At 54.5% G+C, this 15,032-nt stretch overlaps 1 protein-coding gene across 1 annotated transcript; it reads left to right on the top strand.

The window, feature by feature from the left end:
* The first annotated feature begins 453 nt into the window (after positions 1 to 453).
* On the top strand, positions 454 to 2,668 carry IER2 (immediate early response 2). The gene has a single exon (XM_028521675.2). It carries the CDS (start codon positions 1,065 to 1,067, stop codon positions 1,743 to 1,745), a length of 681 nt encoding a protein of 226 aa, XP_028377476.1. The 5' UTR covers positions 454 to 1,064; the 3' UTR covers positions 1,746 to 2,668.
* The last annotated feature ends 12,364 nt before the right edge of the window (positions 2,669 to 15,032 follow it).

The following is a 15,032-nucleotide window of genomic DNA, read 5'->3' as shown; positions in this document are numbered from 1 at the left end:
GCTCTATCTCTGTGTTGCTCAGTTTTCAACTCCTATCCCAACTGCGCCTCCCGGGGTGCAGGGCCTGAGCACGACTGCTTCATTTAGGGGGCGGAAGCCACAAGTTCACCCGGATGTCGTGCGGCTAGGTCCTCCACCCTGAGAACGCCAAGCGCATCGGTGGAACTTGTGCCGAAGAAAATTGAGAGGATTCGTAGTGTGGTGCGCAGAGATGGCAGCCCGGGGTGCGCTAGTGTCTACAAACTTCCGCCGCCCGTAAAGTGGGCAGCTTTGCCTTGGAACCAGACAGCTTGCCCGCTTCCTTACCGCCTACAGACAAGGGGAGTGAGGATGGCTGGCGTACGCTAGATACTGTAGAGCTGGAGTCTCCAGTGGCCTTCTTTCTACCTCAGTCGGCCTATTTATTCGTCCAGCAAATATTGGACTAGTCACTTTGTCTCGGTGTCCAGACGTAAAGGACTCTGTTATAACAACAGTATCCTCCGCTGAGTGGATGTGAAGGATCACTGAGATATTTATAAAAGGAAAGCCTTTAACATCGTTTGGCACGTAGTAACCGCTTAGTAAGTGTTAGCATCGTTATTGGAGCAAAGGGAAACTAGCCGTCTACGACCTGCTGGGGCCTGCAAACTCTAGCATGTGGATAGGCCCTGAGCTTCATCCTTGGCCCCGCTCCCCTGGGCCTATGCGCCGGCATATTGCAGTGCGGGGGTGAGGAGGACCTGAGAAAGAGACCACCTTAAGAACTCAGAGTGGACTGGGGAACGCTCCTCGTCCGGGCTCGCGGCCCTTTTGTCCGTTCGGAAAATTCCTCCCTGTCGCTTTAAGGCGTGTCTGGTCCGGACGCGCTGGAAAGCCCAAAGCAGTGCTCTGATTGGGCGGGGCGTGTTCGTGACGTTACTTCGGGTACAAATGGGCCCCGGTGGCGGGCGCCGGGGCAGAGCGTACTAGGTGCGTTACGGCGTTTTGGGGTTGTGGGGAGAAGCGTGAGCGAGTGAGTTCCCCAGAGTGCACCTGCTAAGCAGAGCAGTCTCCGCCGCCCTCGCTCCCGCCGTCGAGCCGCTATGGAGGTGCAGAAGGAAGCGCAACGCATCATGACCCTGTCGGTGTGGAAGATGTATCATTCACGCATGCAGCGCGGAGGGCTACGGCTGCACCGGAGTCTGCAGTTGTCGCTGATCATGCGTAGCGCCCGGGAAGTCTACCTCTCCGCCAAGGTGGAAGCCCACGAGGAGCCTGGGGTGCCCTCGCAGCCCGCGTGCTCCCTTGACCCTCGCCTACACCCACCGCGGGAAGCTCAAACCAGAGTGGAGGCAGCGCTCTCCGACAGTGAGCAGCTCTGCCCGGAGCCCATGGACACGCAGGAGGCGCCGAGAGCCGAGGAGTCCCCTGCCCGCTGTGCCCCGCGCCCCGCCAAAATCAGCCGCAAGCGCCGAAGCAGCAGCCTGGCCAACAGCGGGGACGCCGGACTGGTACCGAGCAAGAAAGCCCGACTAGAAGAAGAGGGTGCGGAGGAAGGGGAGTCTTCGGAGATCTCCAATCGTCTTCAGCCCCCTCCCGCACAAGCGGAGGGCGCCTTCCCCAACCTAGCGCGCGTCCTACAGAGGCGCTTCTCCGGCCTCCTGAACTGCAGCCCCGCCGTCCCCCCGACGGTGCCACCTCCGCCCGCTTGTGAGGCAAAGCCGGTGTGCCGCCGGGCGGACAGCATGCTGAATGTGCTCGTACGGGCCGTGGTGGCTTTCTGAGGGACCCCGAGCGGCGTTGCGGGAGCCCAGAGCACGGGCCAAACCGTTGGCCCGAGTGCACAGACTTGAGGCCAGGCCAGGCCAGGCCAGCGGGAGCGCCCGCGGAAACCGTGGAGAGAAGTCGCAGCCCGGTCTGCTGAGAGGCCCGGAGAAGGGACTATGCCCCCGGGGAGCCGTCGCCACCCACGTGCAGCTGCGGCGCCGAGGAGCCTGAGCCGAGGGCACGGGCGCCTTCCTCCGAGACCTGCGGCGCCCACAGGTGCTCTTAACCAACGGGGACGTAGCCTTTCCGTCTCCTTCTGGGACTGGGAGAAGGAGGCCTGGTTCCTGAAATTCCTCAGGGTCGGACTTTATTTCTTGCTGAGGGCTATACTGCCCTTACAAGGTTTTTCAGCAGTTGGTGTTCCCATTCCCAACTCGGAGCATTCCATCCACTGTTATTCCCCCTCCAGTGACATACTTATGCAAGCGGTCATCGTTGCGTCATGGGGCAGATGTGGGGAGCTTCCTGTTGCCTTGCGTGGGTGTGGGGCCTGGGAGGAGGGCTCCCTGAGTCACTTAGCCCCGGCGTGCTTCACCCTGCCTTCCTGCCCCTTCGGGTGAGGAGGAAGCTAATTCAACGTTAAAGTTTTTCTCATTTGGTGCGTTGGAGGTGGGGGTATGTTCACAGTCCCTCAGACACAGACACAACCAACCCAGAAGATTTTGGTCTGAATCACAAAAATGAGGGAAGAACATATTCAGAGCGCTGTGAAGATGAGTTAGGACCAGTTGGTGGTGAGACTGGGCCGGTTTGGGGTGGGAGAGATTTTAGCCAGGGCGTTCTGAAAGTATGTACTCTGGTGGGTTCTGTTTAATTCCGTTTCTATGGCCTTTTGCTAGAGACGCCAGATACGAAAATAAAGACTGTTTAAATAAAAAAAGAGGGCTGTCTAGTTTTCTTCTCTGGTGGGGGAGGGGCGGGGTTAAGAGGTCAAGAGCTGGAGCGGCTTGCTAGCTGGGGTCGCAGAAACCGGTTTGACCGGATCCCTGTCGGGAGATCAGGCGGGAGAGGGCTGGAATCCTTTTCTCTGCCGGAACACTTCCCAGCCGGGTGCCCTGGAGCTCCGGCTCCAAGGCCGCACTTTTGAGGGCTCCTTAGAAATTCTACAAGTCCGAGTAATTGGGTTCTCAGTTCAGACGTTGCGGGTACACTGCTGGGGACGGCGCCCCACGTGTAGTCAGGGAACCATACCTCCTTTGGAGACCTGAACCTTGTCAGATTTCCGAACCCACCCCTCACTCCCAGCACTCTTGCAGGCACTTGACCAACTGAATCAGCTCTAGCGGGGGTCCCAGCTCTGGCAGGATGGGTGCTGCTTGAGAAACTAGGTGAGCTTTGAAGCGCTCTTCACACCATGTTCCCATCTCTGGCTGTGAAATTGTGTGGCCCAGGCTTGGAGGTAAGCTCCCAGCCTCAGTTTCCTCATCTGTGGAGTCTGCCTTTAAACAGTTTCCCCATCAGGGGGCTGTAGATTTAGAAATGCTCGGGGAACCCTTGCTATTTGCTTTGGACACACCCCAGCTCCAGGTTAACCACCCCAGGGGTGAAAGTCCTCACGGTTCACCCAGTACTGGCCCGGAGACAACCTGCAGGGAGGACGAAGGAGCCACAGGTGTGGAGAAAGGGTGGAGGGAGGCGCGGGAGAGCACTCACCCCACCTCCAGACGACGAGCTCCCCACCCCAAGCTTCCCAGGACCCCAGGCGATTTGACCCTGAGGCGGGAGCGGGGATGGAGGAGGATGCTGTGAAGGAGCAGACCCGCCCCAGGGTGCCCCCAGGCTCCCTCCCACCCCCTCCACTACCCCAAGACCCCTTCCTGTCTCTCTCTGCACCCTGTACCCTCACCCCCTGGGGAATCTAGCCCAGCTAGCTAGAATGGTTGCCTAATCCCTCCCCGGGAAAGGTGGGAGACTTAGTGCCACCCACGTGAAGGCCTGACCCAGAACTTCCCAGCGGGATGTAGGTGGACTGGGGTCCCACACCCCTAACGGTAGCTCGATGTGTCCCCTCAGGAGCAACTCCTCTGAGAACCTGGCCCAGCCCCAGGAAGTCCCCTGCTGCTGGGGAAGGGGCCTCACTGTGCATCCTGTCACCGGAACCGCAGGGCCCTTCCTTCCGCGGGAAGCGGCTAGGCCGCCTCCTGCCCCAGCTGCTTGGGCGTTTCTGGTGTGGCCACAGGGGAACGGGGCTGGAGATGATCGGTGGGAGACAGACCAGCACCACACACACACACACACACACACACACACACACACACACATTCCCTTAACATATACTCCTCCTGGAGACCTCATTTTACCCAGGAGAAGAGGCAACACCGAAAACTTGTCACAGTAACCAATATTGATGGGGCTTGGAGTTTTCAGTCCTTTCCATGGCGCTTGGTTATTGGGGCAGGCCCTTTGGGTAGTAATTGATTGAACAATGTCTGTGTGAAAACTACCAAGTGTCACATATCTTGTGACCAGCTGGTTTTCCAGGGAACCAGCAGGAGATTCCAGAAGGGTGTTCACTGCAGTGTTGTCTGAAATTGGCAGATTTGAAACAAGCTACATGCCCGTCCAAAACTGGACTGGTCTGGTAGAATGAGAACTAACCACAGCTCCCCATCCCAAAGGTACAAGACCTGACTCTGACAGATCTATACACACTCAGGCAACAGAGACAACCTGGAACCGTGATGCTGGGGATGAAGTCTGGCTGCAGAATTTGTGGGGTAAAAAGCATAGATTTCTGAGCCAGACAGCCAGTTCTTGTCCTGTGCAACTTTGAGTTGGTGACTTCACCTCTCTGGGCCTCCATTTCCCTAGCTATAAATTTTAGAAAATAATAGTCCCAACCTCTTAGGTTCATTGGGAAGATAAGCAAGATAGTACATGTAAAGTACCTGGCACACAGTGTTATGTTTTATTGTTAGAGGTCAGGATGACAAATGCTGGCCATTTAAAAACACATACAGCACTAAAAGTACATATACAATGGTGCTTCCACACTGGTCTGCTTCAGAACTTGTCAAACCTGGTACTCATTGCATGTTGATGAGAAAAAAAATGTTTCAGCACTCAGCACTTGCTCACCACTTGCCACACTTGCTAGAGCTTGGATACGAGACCACTCTGCAAGACAAAATGCTTCATCAATCTCATCAATTGCCACTTGCTTGCCACTCCTCAAAGGAATTAATGAGGAGGACCCAGGTACCACTGTGTATGGAAAACTGTACACAGATGCTGTGTTAAGGCCAGAGAGTTTGAAAAAGTTACCCCCTTCTCCATTAGCTCAATGTGAACAGAAGTTTCTGCCTTCCCTCCCAGCTCCAGGGTTTGACCATATTCTAGTGACTTGGCAGGGCTGGGGTTTTTATTTGTTTTTCCTCACCCAGGGCCTACACTCATGCTCTCCTTCTACCTTACCAGTGATTCCTGCATCAGGCCTTGAACCTCGGACTGCATTTACCCTTGGCAGCCTCATTCAGTCTTGGGGCTCTAAATGCCACCTCTGTGCTGACTCCCATCCCATTGGCCTCCTGGGGGTCTAAGGTATTCTAAACAGAAGGGGAGCCAAAGAGAATTCATGCTGTTTCCTGCCAGCCTTCCAATTGAGGAATCCTCAAATCCCTTTTTCTCCTTCCCTCACACTCCATCCAGTAGCAGGGACTGTCAGCTTGACCCATCCTTCCACTCCAAGGCTTTCCCCCATCCTCATGGCTCCATCACCTCTCACCTAGATTAAGGAAGGGGCTTCTTCCCTTCCCTGGATCCCCACAGTTTATTCTACACAGCAGCTGTACTGATCTTATAAAACACAAACTGAATCATTTCACTCTCCCAGCTCTTCTCTGCTTCCGCACTGGCCTCCTTTCTGCTTGCAGAACAGGCCAAGCATGTTCTAGCCCCAGGGCCTCTTCACTTGCTCTTCCTTCTACCTGCAATGCCCTTCTCCCAGACGCCCAAATGTCCATCCTCACTTTCTTCAGGTTTCTGCTGAAATGTCACCTTGGGGAAGCCTTCTTTGCCTACCTGGTCTGAATGAGCACCCCACTCTCTCACTGTGGTCAGCCTTTCTTAGAGCACTTCTCAGCATTTGTAAAGACATATTTATGTTTTATTTAGCATCTGCTCCCCCATTCAAACGTCAATTTCATGAATGAATGCCCAGCCCAGACCAAAATGAGAGAATGAGGTTGTCTAGTGTAAGCCAGTGCTAAGTGCTGAATATTTATTATCTCATTTAATCAACAGCTTCCTATAGATCTTAGAATAGAATTTCCCCAACTTCAGACAGTTGAGGGTCAGGATTTTTATCAGATCTGTGCAACAGCTGTACTATTATTTATCTAATTTTTAAAATATAATGGTGAGTTAATTATCCAGCATACTTAGAAGGTAACAGTTCATAAAAGTTACAATGAAAACGAAACACTGTCACAAGATCCTGCTGAAATAGTAGCCAGTGTGAGGCTCCAGACAGCTTTCTTAGTTACAAAGATTAGCAAGGTTAAGGACACATTGTTGCCAAAAGAGGAAGACTATACTTAAGTCAGAAAACTAGTTGGGACTGAAAGCTAAAAAGAGAGGCTGGGAGATGTAATCCACCTTATTTAAATAACATTGAATTCCTTTGCCTGGTGTCCCAGAGTTAGGAAAATTCTGCTTCTGAAAGAGGGACAACTGCCTTATCACTGTCCTGCCAAATCTGGACCCAATCCATCTCTGGCCTAATCTTGCATCACCCTCCAGTCATACTGACCTGCTTTTTGTTCCTCCTACTTTCTGTCTTCCCAGGCACAGGGGCCTTGTGTATGCTCGCTCCTACAGTGCCTTTGCCTTCTCTGTCACCTTGTCAAGTCACCTCAGCTTAAAGGCATATCATCAGGAAAGCCTTTCCTATCTGCCCCCCATTTTGATCCAAGATCCCTATATTTATTAACACTCGGATCAAGAGGTACATTTTTGTTGTAGTAATAGTAGTAGCACTTATCACAACTACAATTTTACGTTTGTTTCTGGGTTTGTCTCTTCTAGCTTGTGGCCTCTGAGAAGACAGAGACAAGTCTTAGTTTTTGTGAATGAATGATGCCTTTGCAACTTTCCTTTGAGGTCCTTCTAACGTTCATTTTTTACAGGTCTGGAAACTGAGGCCCAGAGACGATCTCCCGACAGGAGAGCAAGTAGGGGACAGCTCTAGCGGTGTACTACCCACCCTGAGATTCCCCTCTCCGCCTTCGCTGTGCGTGGGAGGTGGGGAGAAATGGGCGCCCCGGTTCAGCCTTGGCTGAGCTGGGAAAGGGCGGGGCCACGTCGGACCACCCCAGAAGTAGCACCCAGACCGGTTTACCCACTTCCAGGAGCCTGGGCGAGTGCCTGCCCAAGGCAAGGGTGGCGAGGATGGGGGCGGTGAGGGGTGGGAGATGCCGGCCTTGGCCTAGCTGCCAGGCGGGCGGGGCGGGAATTTGATCTCCATCAGGAAATTTAAGTGTCAGGCAGGATCTCAGGGTTAGTCACAGGCCAGGGTGGGGAGGTGGAGCGATCTGGGAGTCAAATACAGATGGGGCGGGACATGCAAATTTACCCCTCCACTCGTGCTTTTCCCCACCCGGCCCGAGCCCCGACCCCACGCTGCGCTGAGCTATTGTACAGATTGAAGTCCCAGTGTAGTGGGTGGGCCAGGCCACGCCCCTCGCCCCCAAACCGGTCCCTTCCGGATTCTGTCCAGACCGTCAGAGCTTGGCAGGGCCCCAACTCTACTAATGCGGGGGAGGGACTTAGGCACCGTCCCGGGAGGTGGAGTCCACGTTGGGGTCGTCTAGGTCTGAGGGTGGGCTGAGAATCTGGAAAAAGATGAAGGAAAGTGAGGATCCTTGGAGTCTGAGGCTCAAGCCGCAGCTCTATGTGATGCTGAAGCCCCCCACATGTGTTCAGGGGAGTCCAGAACCCCACACCGGCTTCTATGAGAACCCAAAGCACCCCTGACCACCCTCACCTGAGTCCAGGGTCGCTCTTAGGAGGGCACTTTATGTCTGTTTCCTGGGGCTCAGTCCAGGGTGTTTGTTATTCCATCCCCTTTGTGTTAAAAGGAGTTCAGGCTCCCCACATTTGTGCTCAGGAAAGCTGAGCCCAGGGACTAAGGCCCTCCACCTGCACGTTCAGGCCTGAGGCCTGACAGTTTCGGATGGAGCCCCTCTCCAAAGAAATCTCGCAGCCTTCCAGGCTTCTGGCCCACCCTCCCCAGATTAAACCACCCCACCCCAGCACGCTGTGGACTGTGAGTTAAGAAATCTCAGCATCCATGGTTTCCCTACACCCTCCCTCCTGCCCCTAGGCAAGCTCTTGGCCCTCTAGGTTCTTGCCTTCCCTGCCTGCCATCTGACTGGCACCAATTTCCTCAGACTCTCCGCCCACATATGGTTGCCAGCTGCTCGCCTTCACCCTGCCCTCCCCCCACCCCCACCTCGAGTCTCCCAGGGAATTGCTAACAGCTCTCCTCCTTCCTGTGTCCCCCAAATATAAGCTGCCTCCACAAAGCACAAGGCCCCTTCCACCAGAGTCTGCTCACCAGAAGCTGACAGGACAGGAAAATCTGAAATCAGGTGGAGGAGGGGCGGAGTGTGAAACTCTCGGACAAAGAGATGCTGTGGGAGGGTACACGGGTGGGGGGGGCGGGGGGATCAGAATCAAGTGGAGAGGAGGTAGGAGCTTCAGTTGTAACTAAAGGCTCAAGATGAAAGCCCTCTGGCTTCCAGATGGGCACTGTGGGGGAGGGCTGCCCCTGTAGGGACCGCACGGCCCAGCCCCTCTTCCTCGGAAACCCCCTGAGGCTTGGCGGTGACGGCTGTCCCGGCCCTCTTGTTAGAAGAGCTTCCTTTTCCTGTGCTCACACTCCCGGCCCTCCCGAGGGCTGGCCTGCAGCCCGGAGACACCGGCCTGGATCTTTTGAAGGGACTCCCCGGAGGGTCTTCCTGGATGAGGGGGAGGGGACTGCTGGAGAACAATGACTTCTGTGGCTGCCGGACGCCAGACGCTTCCTGTTAACTCTTTCCTGGAGGTGCAGCTGTGGGGAGCTGCTCGGAGGCCTGGCCTGTTTGGGGGTTGGGGGCAGTGAGGGTATTGAAAAGCAAGCCACTACATAACGTCTTTTCTGTTCCAGATGCTGTTTGCACAAGTGATTGGGAAATGGTGAGGTAGGTGCAGACCTTGCCCTCCTCATTGGCCTCCAGGCTCTTTTCCCCTCCTTGGCTGAGGGTTGTGCAGCCAGGGGACAGGGTGTGGCTCAACGGGAAGCCTCCACGCTGAGCCCTGAGAAATCCCAGGGTTTCTGGGGCTCAGTGGAGAGAGCCAAGCATCCCAGGTAAATGCAAGGCACAGCTAGGTCTGCCAGCACTAGCTGCCCTGCCCAGTTATCTGGGGGCCATGCCCCCTGAGTTCCTTCCTTGGTCTAGGCCTCAGTTTCCTTCAGTTTTTCTCAGTTTGGGAAGTTCACGCAAGGGCCTGGCAGGACACAGGGCAGTCCTTAGGGGCTGGAGGGAGCTGAGTTGGTCTTGGAAACGCTTAGGTGATCCTCAGAGCCCTGGGAAGACATGTTGGGGAATGAGCAGCTGTGGTCACTGGGGCTTCATGCAAAGTCCCTTCTGTGGACCAAGCCAGCCGAAGTAGCACCCTCAGAATATTCTGGGAACATCTTGCCTCCAGGGGCTTCCGGTTAGCAATAGACTAGATGACACACCCTTTTCTGAGAAGAGATAGGTTTTGACGCTGACTGCCAGCAGCTAGGTGTTGTGTGCAGCCTGTGTTCACTTGGTTAACACTCCTGCAGGCCAGGTCAGGATTAAAGCAGCACTTTCACTAGCCCCATTTTACAGATGAAGGAATTGAGGCACAGAAAAAATATACCCCCAATAAAAGCCCATTGTTTTTCTTTCTCTCCTGGATTTGGGCACAAGAGGAGGGGTGAGTAAAGACCTTTGTCAAGATTGATGGAATATATATATATATATATATACACACACTTTATAACATATTATATATATACATACACATATACACACACACACATTTGGCAACTGATTTCCTGTTCACAAGTAAAGAGAGAGAGCCCAGGTCTCTTTGCCACATATGGACAGGCTATTCTCTCTGCTTGAGTCCATGGCTCAGCCCTCACCAGGTTGGCCAGCCAAGTTCCCCACTTCCGGCATTTTCAGACCCACTGGCTGGGTGACTTCACCATCTTTTCTCCCCCTTCCCCAGGTGTAAACACCCCAAGGGGCCAATTTGTGCACTCTCCACCCAGGGGCTTGGTAAGGACAGAGGTGGTGTGTGTGTGTGTGTGTGTGTGTGTGTGTGTATGTGTGTGTGATCATTATTTACTAAACAAAATCAAATTGCCGGACTGGAAAGGCTGCTGCCCAGCCCCCTGGTTGGTGTCTGGAACAGGAAGTAGCTCAGTGCTTTGCCCTTTAGACTCCAGGGCAGGGGGGCAGGGCCCGTGGGAGGCCACCCTTGCAGTCAGGGGAGGGCTAGAGGCCAGAGGGGCCTGCACCTGGGCTCCAGGCCAGCCCACCCCCAACCAGCCTCTACCTGAGGTTCCCTCTTCCTCCCCTCCTCTGTTTTGGCCCACCCTCCCAGAAAGAACCTTATTTTGGCCTCAAGAAAGGACAAAGCAAGCCTGCAATTACTCACTGCGTGGGCCCTGGTGGCTGGAGCAAACAGACTCAGCAAAAGGTGATGCGGCTCCTGGGACGCTCCCACTCTGAGCTCAAGCCCGCACACTGTGTTCCAGGGATCCCCCGGCTACCCTCTGAATCCCCACAGATGCTGCCTCACAAACACATGCTGGAATTTTCCAAGTACTGTCCTGTTGTTTGGAATAAGGCATTCCCTTCCAAGAGGGGTGGCTATGAAGCTGGTAGAAACTGAGGCTTGGAGAAGGAGCATGCCCTGGGACCACCAAAGCTTTTCTTTCAATCAGGGGCAGTGTTCTTTTCTCTCCCTGCTGGAGATGAGGTCACTGGGGGCAGGGAGTGTGCAAGGGAGGACCTTTGGGGACTTTGCAGTCAGCAATACTTCTATGTCTCCCAATACAACCTGGGTATCCTCAGTTCCCCTGCCTTCTTCCTCACCCCTAGGCTCGTACCTCTTTCTCATGACTCTGGACATCTGTGGGAGGGACGTGCATGTGTGTTGCCCAACCTCCCAGTGGCTCTACTGGATTAAAGCCAGCTCTGTTCCTGAAGGCTGGAGCCAAGGTCCACGCCTAGGGCCACGTGGCCCACTTGTGAACTGGGTTTCTGGTCAGACCGGACAGGCGAGCAGACAGGCTTGACCTCAGCGCTCACAGCTGAGTCTAGGCCCAGGGGGCTACGCACACACACACACAACCATGGGCTCCTGGGAGACTCTGCCCCATCCTCTGATGGGCTAAAGTTCCCTCTGATTGTCTTGCATTACCCTAGTGTACCTGTCCCCTGCTCTTGGTGCTCAGAGAATTCCTCCTTGTAGCTAGCTTGTGTATTCTAGAAAACTGAGGGAATACCAGCCAGACACTCCTGCCATCTTCCTGGTGGCTAGCCCACAGGTCAGTCAGGCTTCCCACTCCAGACCAGCCTGAATCTTCCCCAAACCTCTTCCTCTAACTTATATTGCAACTTGAGCCCATTCAGTCCCATTGCTTCTGTGGTACCCAGAAACCAGACGGTTTTACAAGCCCTAATGCTCCTTTCAGGCTCAGGCACCTCTGAGCCAGCAAGCATTTACTCAGTGCCCTTATGGCCCCAGCATACACCAGGGCTGAGCATCAACCCTGGGACAGGCAGCCACAGAACTTGTCCAAGTTTAGCGGATCAGTGGGACTTGGAGCCCAAGGGCTTAAGAATGACAATAATCACAACAGTTCTTGCTTCCTGGCTTAAACACTTGACTGATATGAACTCATGGACTCCTTGCAACAAAGATTTATTGTGGCAGTGTTGTCCTCATTTCATGTTGAGGAAACTGAGGCACAATGAGGTTAGATAGCTTGCCTGCTATATAGTCTTTACAGCTAGAAAGTGCCAGAGTCTGGATTTGAACCCAGGCCTGTGCCAGCATTTCTCACTATTAGGGGCCAGATCACTTTGTGCGGTGTGGGAGCTTCCCCATGCATCAGAGGACGTTGAACAGCATCTCTGGCCCCCACCCACTAGGCACCAGTAAGGCCTCCTTCTATTGCCACAGCAACCCAAATGTCTCTAGATGTGGCTGCATGGTAGGGTGGGGTCTGGGGCAGGTGCCTTGACTGTCCCGCCTCTACACACGCTTACATGCAAAATAACACTGGTATGCGTGTTTCCAACTTTGTCTGGGATCCTGGTAGTGGAGGTGATTGGCAGGTTCTAGCATCTGGGGGAGGGTTCAGTGGGGTCAGCAGAATCACCTGGACCACCAGCCTAGGCCAAAGAATACTCTGCCCAGAGGGAGGGTTGGTGGCTCCTCAGCCCCTGGTGGGTGGGTGGGCTTGCTGGGTGGTAGCTTCTGCAGATCCCCAATGGGCGGAGACAGGCAGTCCTTTTCTTCCTTCCTGGTTCCCAGAGGTGGGCAGGGGCAGGGGCAGAGGCAGTGGCTCTGGGAGCCAGAGGGCGTGGGGATTCCGGGATTCACTGGGTGTGGGCCAGGGTGTGGGCTCTGAGACCCAAGGCCCCTATGGGCTGGGAGGAGAAACCAGAAGCTAAAGTAGGTCTCCCCACCCACCGCTGCCTTCACGTCCCACCCAGCCCTGGCTCTGGACCAGCAGCTGCTGGAATGGTGACTCAGAGCTGCTGAGCTGAAGAGAAACAGGGTGCAGGGTTGGGGGAGACCTGTCACATGGTTTTTCCCTTTTCTTCCTCCTGGCTCTGACACCCTTACTCCATGGGATTTTCTTCTTTTCATTTTTTGGAGGGGATTTTTTGCTTGGCACCCCACTAGGGCAGGAAGTGTAGGCCGTGGAGTGACTGAAGTTGCCATGTATTTAGGCCAAGACAAGAGTGTGGTTCAGAGGAGCAGGCCCAGCACTGGCGTGGCAGACACGAGCACTGAGGCCTTTAGCCAGTATGGGGCGTCTCCTATCTTCTCCCTCTTTTATTTTTTTTAATTTTTATTTATTGATTTTGAGAGAGAGAGAGGAGCATCAGTTTGTGTTGTTCCACTTATTTACACACTCACTGGTTGATTCTTGTATGTGCCAGGAATCAAACCTGCAGCCACCCTAGTGTATCGATCCGACCAACGCTCTAACCAACTGAGCTACCTGGCCAGGGCCTACTGTCTCCCTCTCAAAGACAGAGCTCTCCAATTTCCCGGGGCCCAGGGAGCTATAGATGGAGTGGGAAGAACCAGGGAAAATTCTAGAAGTGAAGGCATAGCCTGCACGGTGGCAGAAGCATTTATGGTTTGTTTGTGGGGTTTTTTTTAGAATTTTATTTATTTATTTTTAGAAAGGAGAAGGGCAGGAGAGAGAAACATCAGTGTGTTGGTTGCCTCTCAAGCGCCCCCTACTGGGGACCTGGCCTGCAGCCCAGGCATGTGCCCTAACTGGGAACCGAACCTGTGACCTTTGATTTGCAGGCCAGCACTCAATCCACTGAGCCACATCAGCCAGGGCTGTGTGCTGTTTCTGAGCTGCTTCTCTACAGCCCTCATCCCAGTTGTCATTCATCATTTGTGTGTTTTTTCTTTTTGGTTTGTGATGTAGTATTGTTGATGTGCTCTCTGCCTTCTCCATCAGATGGTGAGCCCAGGAGGATTCAACAGTGCCGTGGCTGTGCACCTCCAGCTCCTGGGCCTGGGCCCAGGCCTGGAACAGAGCAGCTCAATGTGTACTTGAAGGAACAAAGAGTGCTGGCACGGGAGGGTGAACTGAGTGCTGGGTGGGGGGCGGTGAACTGAGGAAGGAGGTGGGCACCTGAGCTGAGAGCCTGGAGGCTAGCTGAATGGGAGCGGCAGTTACCCTGGTGGGGGAGCAGGGGGTGTGGAAGCGGGGTCAGGGGTCAGGTGGAGAAACGGCCCAGGAACAGGTGCATGATCTTATTGCATCTGTGACTGTCCTGCATTCGCATTCAGAGCTGGGGAAGGCCAAGCCAGGGCTGCAGCCCTGGTGTCCTCCCTAAGGGAGGTGACTTCCTGGGGCCGGCTTGACCCACCTCAGCTGGGCCCATCAGCACAATCTGCAATTTCCAGGGTCTAGCTCCAACCAAGGAGAGAGGCCTTTATAAAGTCAGACTTGGCTTTCCCCCAGATGGCTGGCTCCTTATGCCTGATTCCAAATGCCGGCTTGTCACAGTGTCTGCCTGCAAGCGCATGCCTGCTCCTCTCTGAGGGAGTGTGTTTGCATTGCTAGGGGCAGTGTGGGGGTGGCATCTTTTAGCCAGCCAGTGGCCATTCCCCACCCCTGCGCCCACTCCACAGTTCTTTTTATATCTCACATTTACAGAAAGCCTAAACATCTGAGCCTGGGCCTGGCAGAACAGGCTGTTTGAGGCTGCAAGGAAAAGGGAGGAAAGCAGAGAGGCAGGAAGCGGGGAGGGGGGCGGTGTGGTGTGTGAACCCAATCTGGAGAGAGGCTGGCCAGGTCAGGGGTGGTGACTGGCTTCCTTCCAACAGCTCTGCAGCATCAGATGGTGCTGAGCTATATTTAATGGCTGCTTTCTCCACCTCCACTCTGGGGTTCCAGGCACTGGGATGAATGAATCAGAGACATGCCTGGTGTGGCCCCAAAGCCTGGCTCAGTCAGCCCCCAGGATCTGGGAACATCTCCCCAAGAAGCCATTCTGCAGAAGCTCCATCTGGGTCCTTGTTGACCTGGGCCACCCTCCCTCGTCTCTGACCCAGCTCTGCACCAGCTGACCCAGGGTCACTCCCAGGCAGCTGGAAGCCAGCAGTGGCTCCCTGAATGTGTGCAGTGGCCTCTGCAGCCAGGTGGCTCCTGTGGGATTCTTGAGGCACCTGCCTCCTCCATGTGCACACGCACAGTGCCAGGTAGCCCCCAGGAGTCTGCACATACCTGTTCTGCCTATCTTACTCCAAGCTTATTGATTAGAAGTCCCTGGTTGGGACAAGTCTTGGTCCATTTGGGCTGTTATAACAGGACACCACACATTGGGTGGCTTACAAACAACAGGCATTTATTTCTCACAATTCAGGAGGTTGAAAGTCAAGCATTAAGGTTTGGTGTCTAGTGAGACCATCTTTCTGTGTCCTCAAATGGTGGGAGGGATGAGGGAGCTCTCTGCAGC

This window comes from Phyllostomus discolor, chromosome 8 (assembly GCF_004126475.2).
Source record: "Phyllostomus discolor isolate MPI-MPIP mPhyDis1 chromosome 8, mPhyDis1.pri.v3, whole genome shotgun sequence".
In the NCBI taxonomy this organism is placed as follows: domain Eukaryota; kingdom Metazoa; phylum Chordata; class Mammalia; order Chiroptera; family Phyllostomidae; genus Phyllostomus; species Phyllostomus discolor.
The sequence above is the reverse complement of the archived record's forward strand: the minus strand, read 5'-3'. Positions and strand labels throughout refer to the sequence as shown.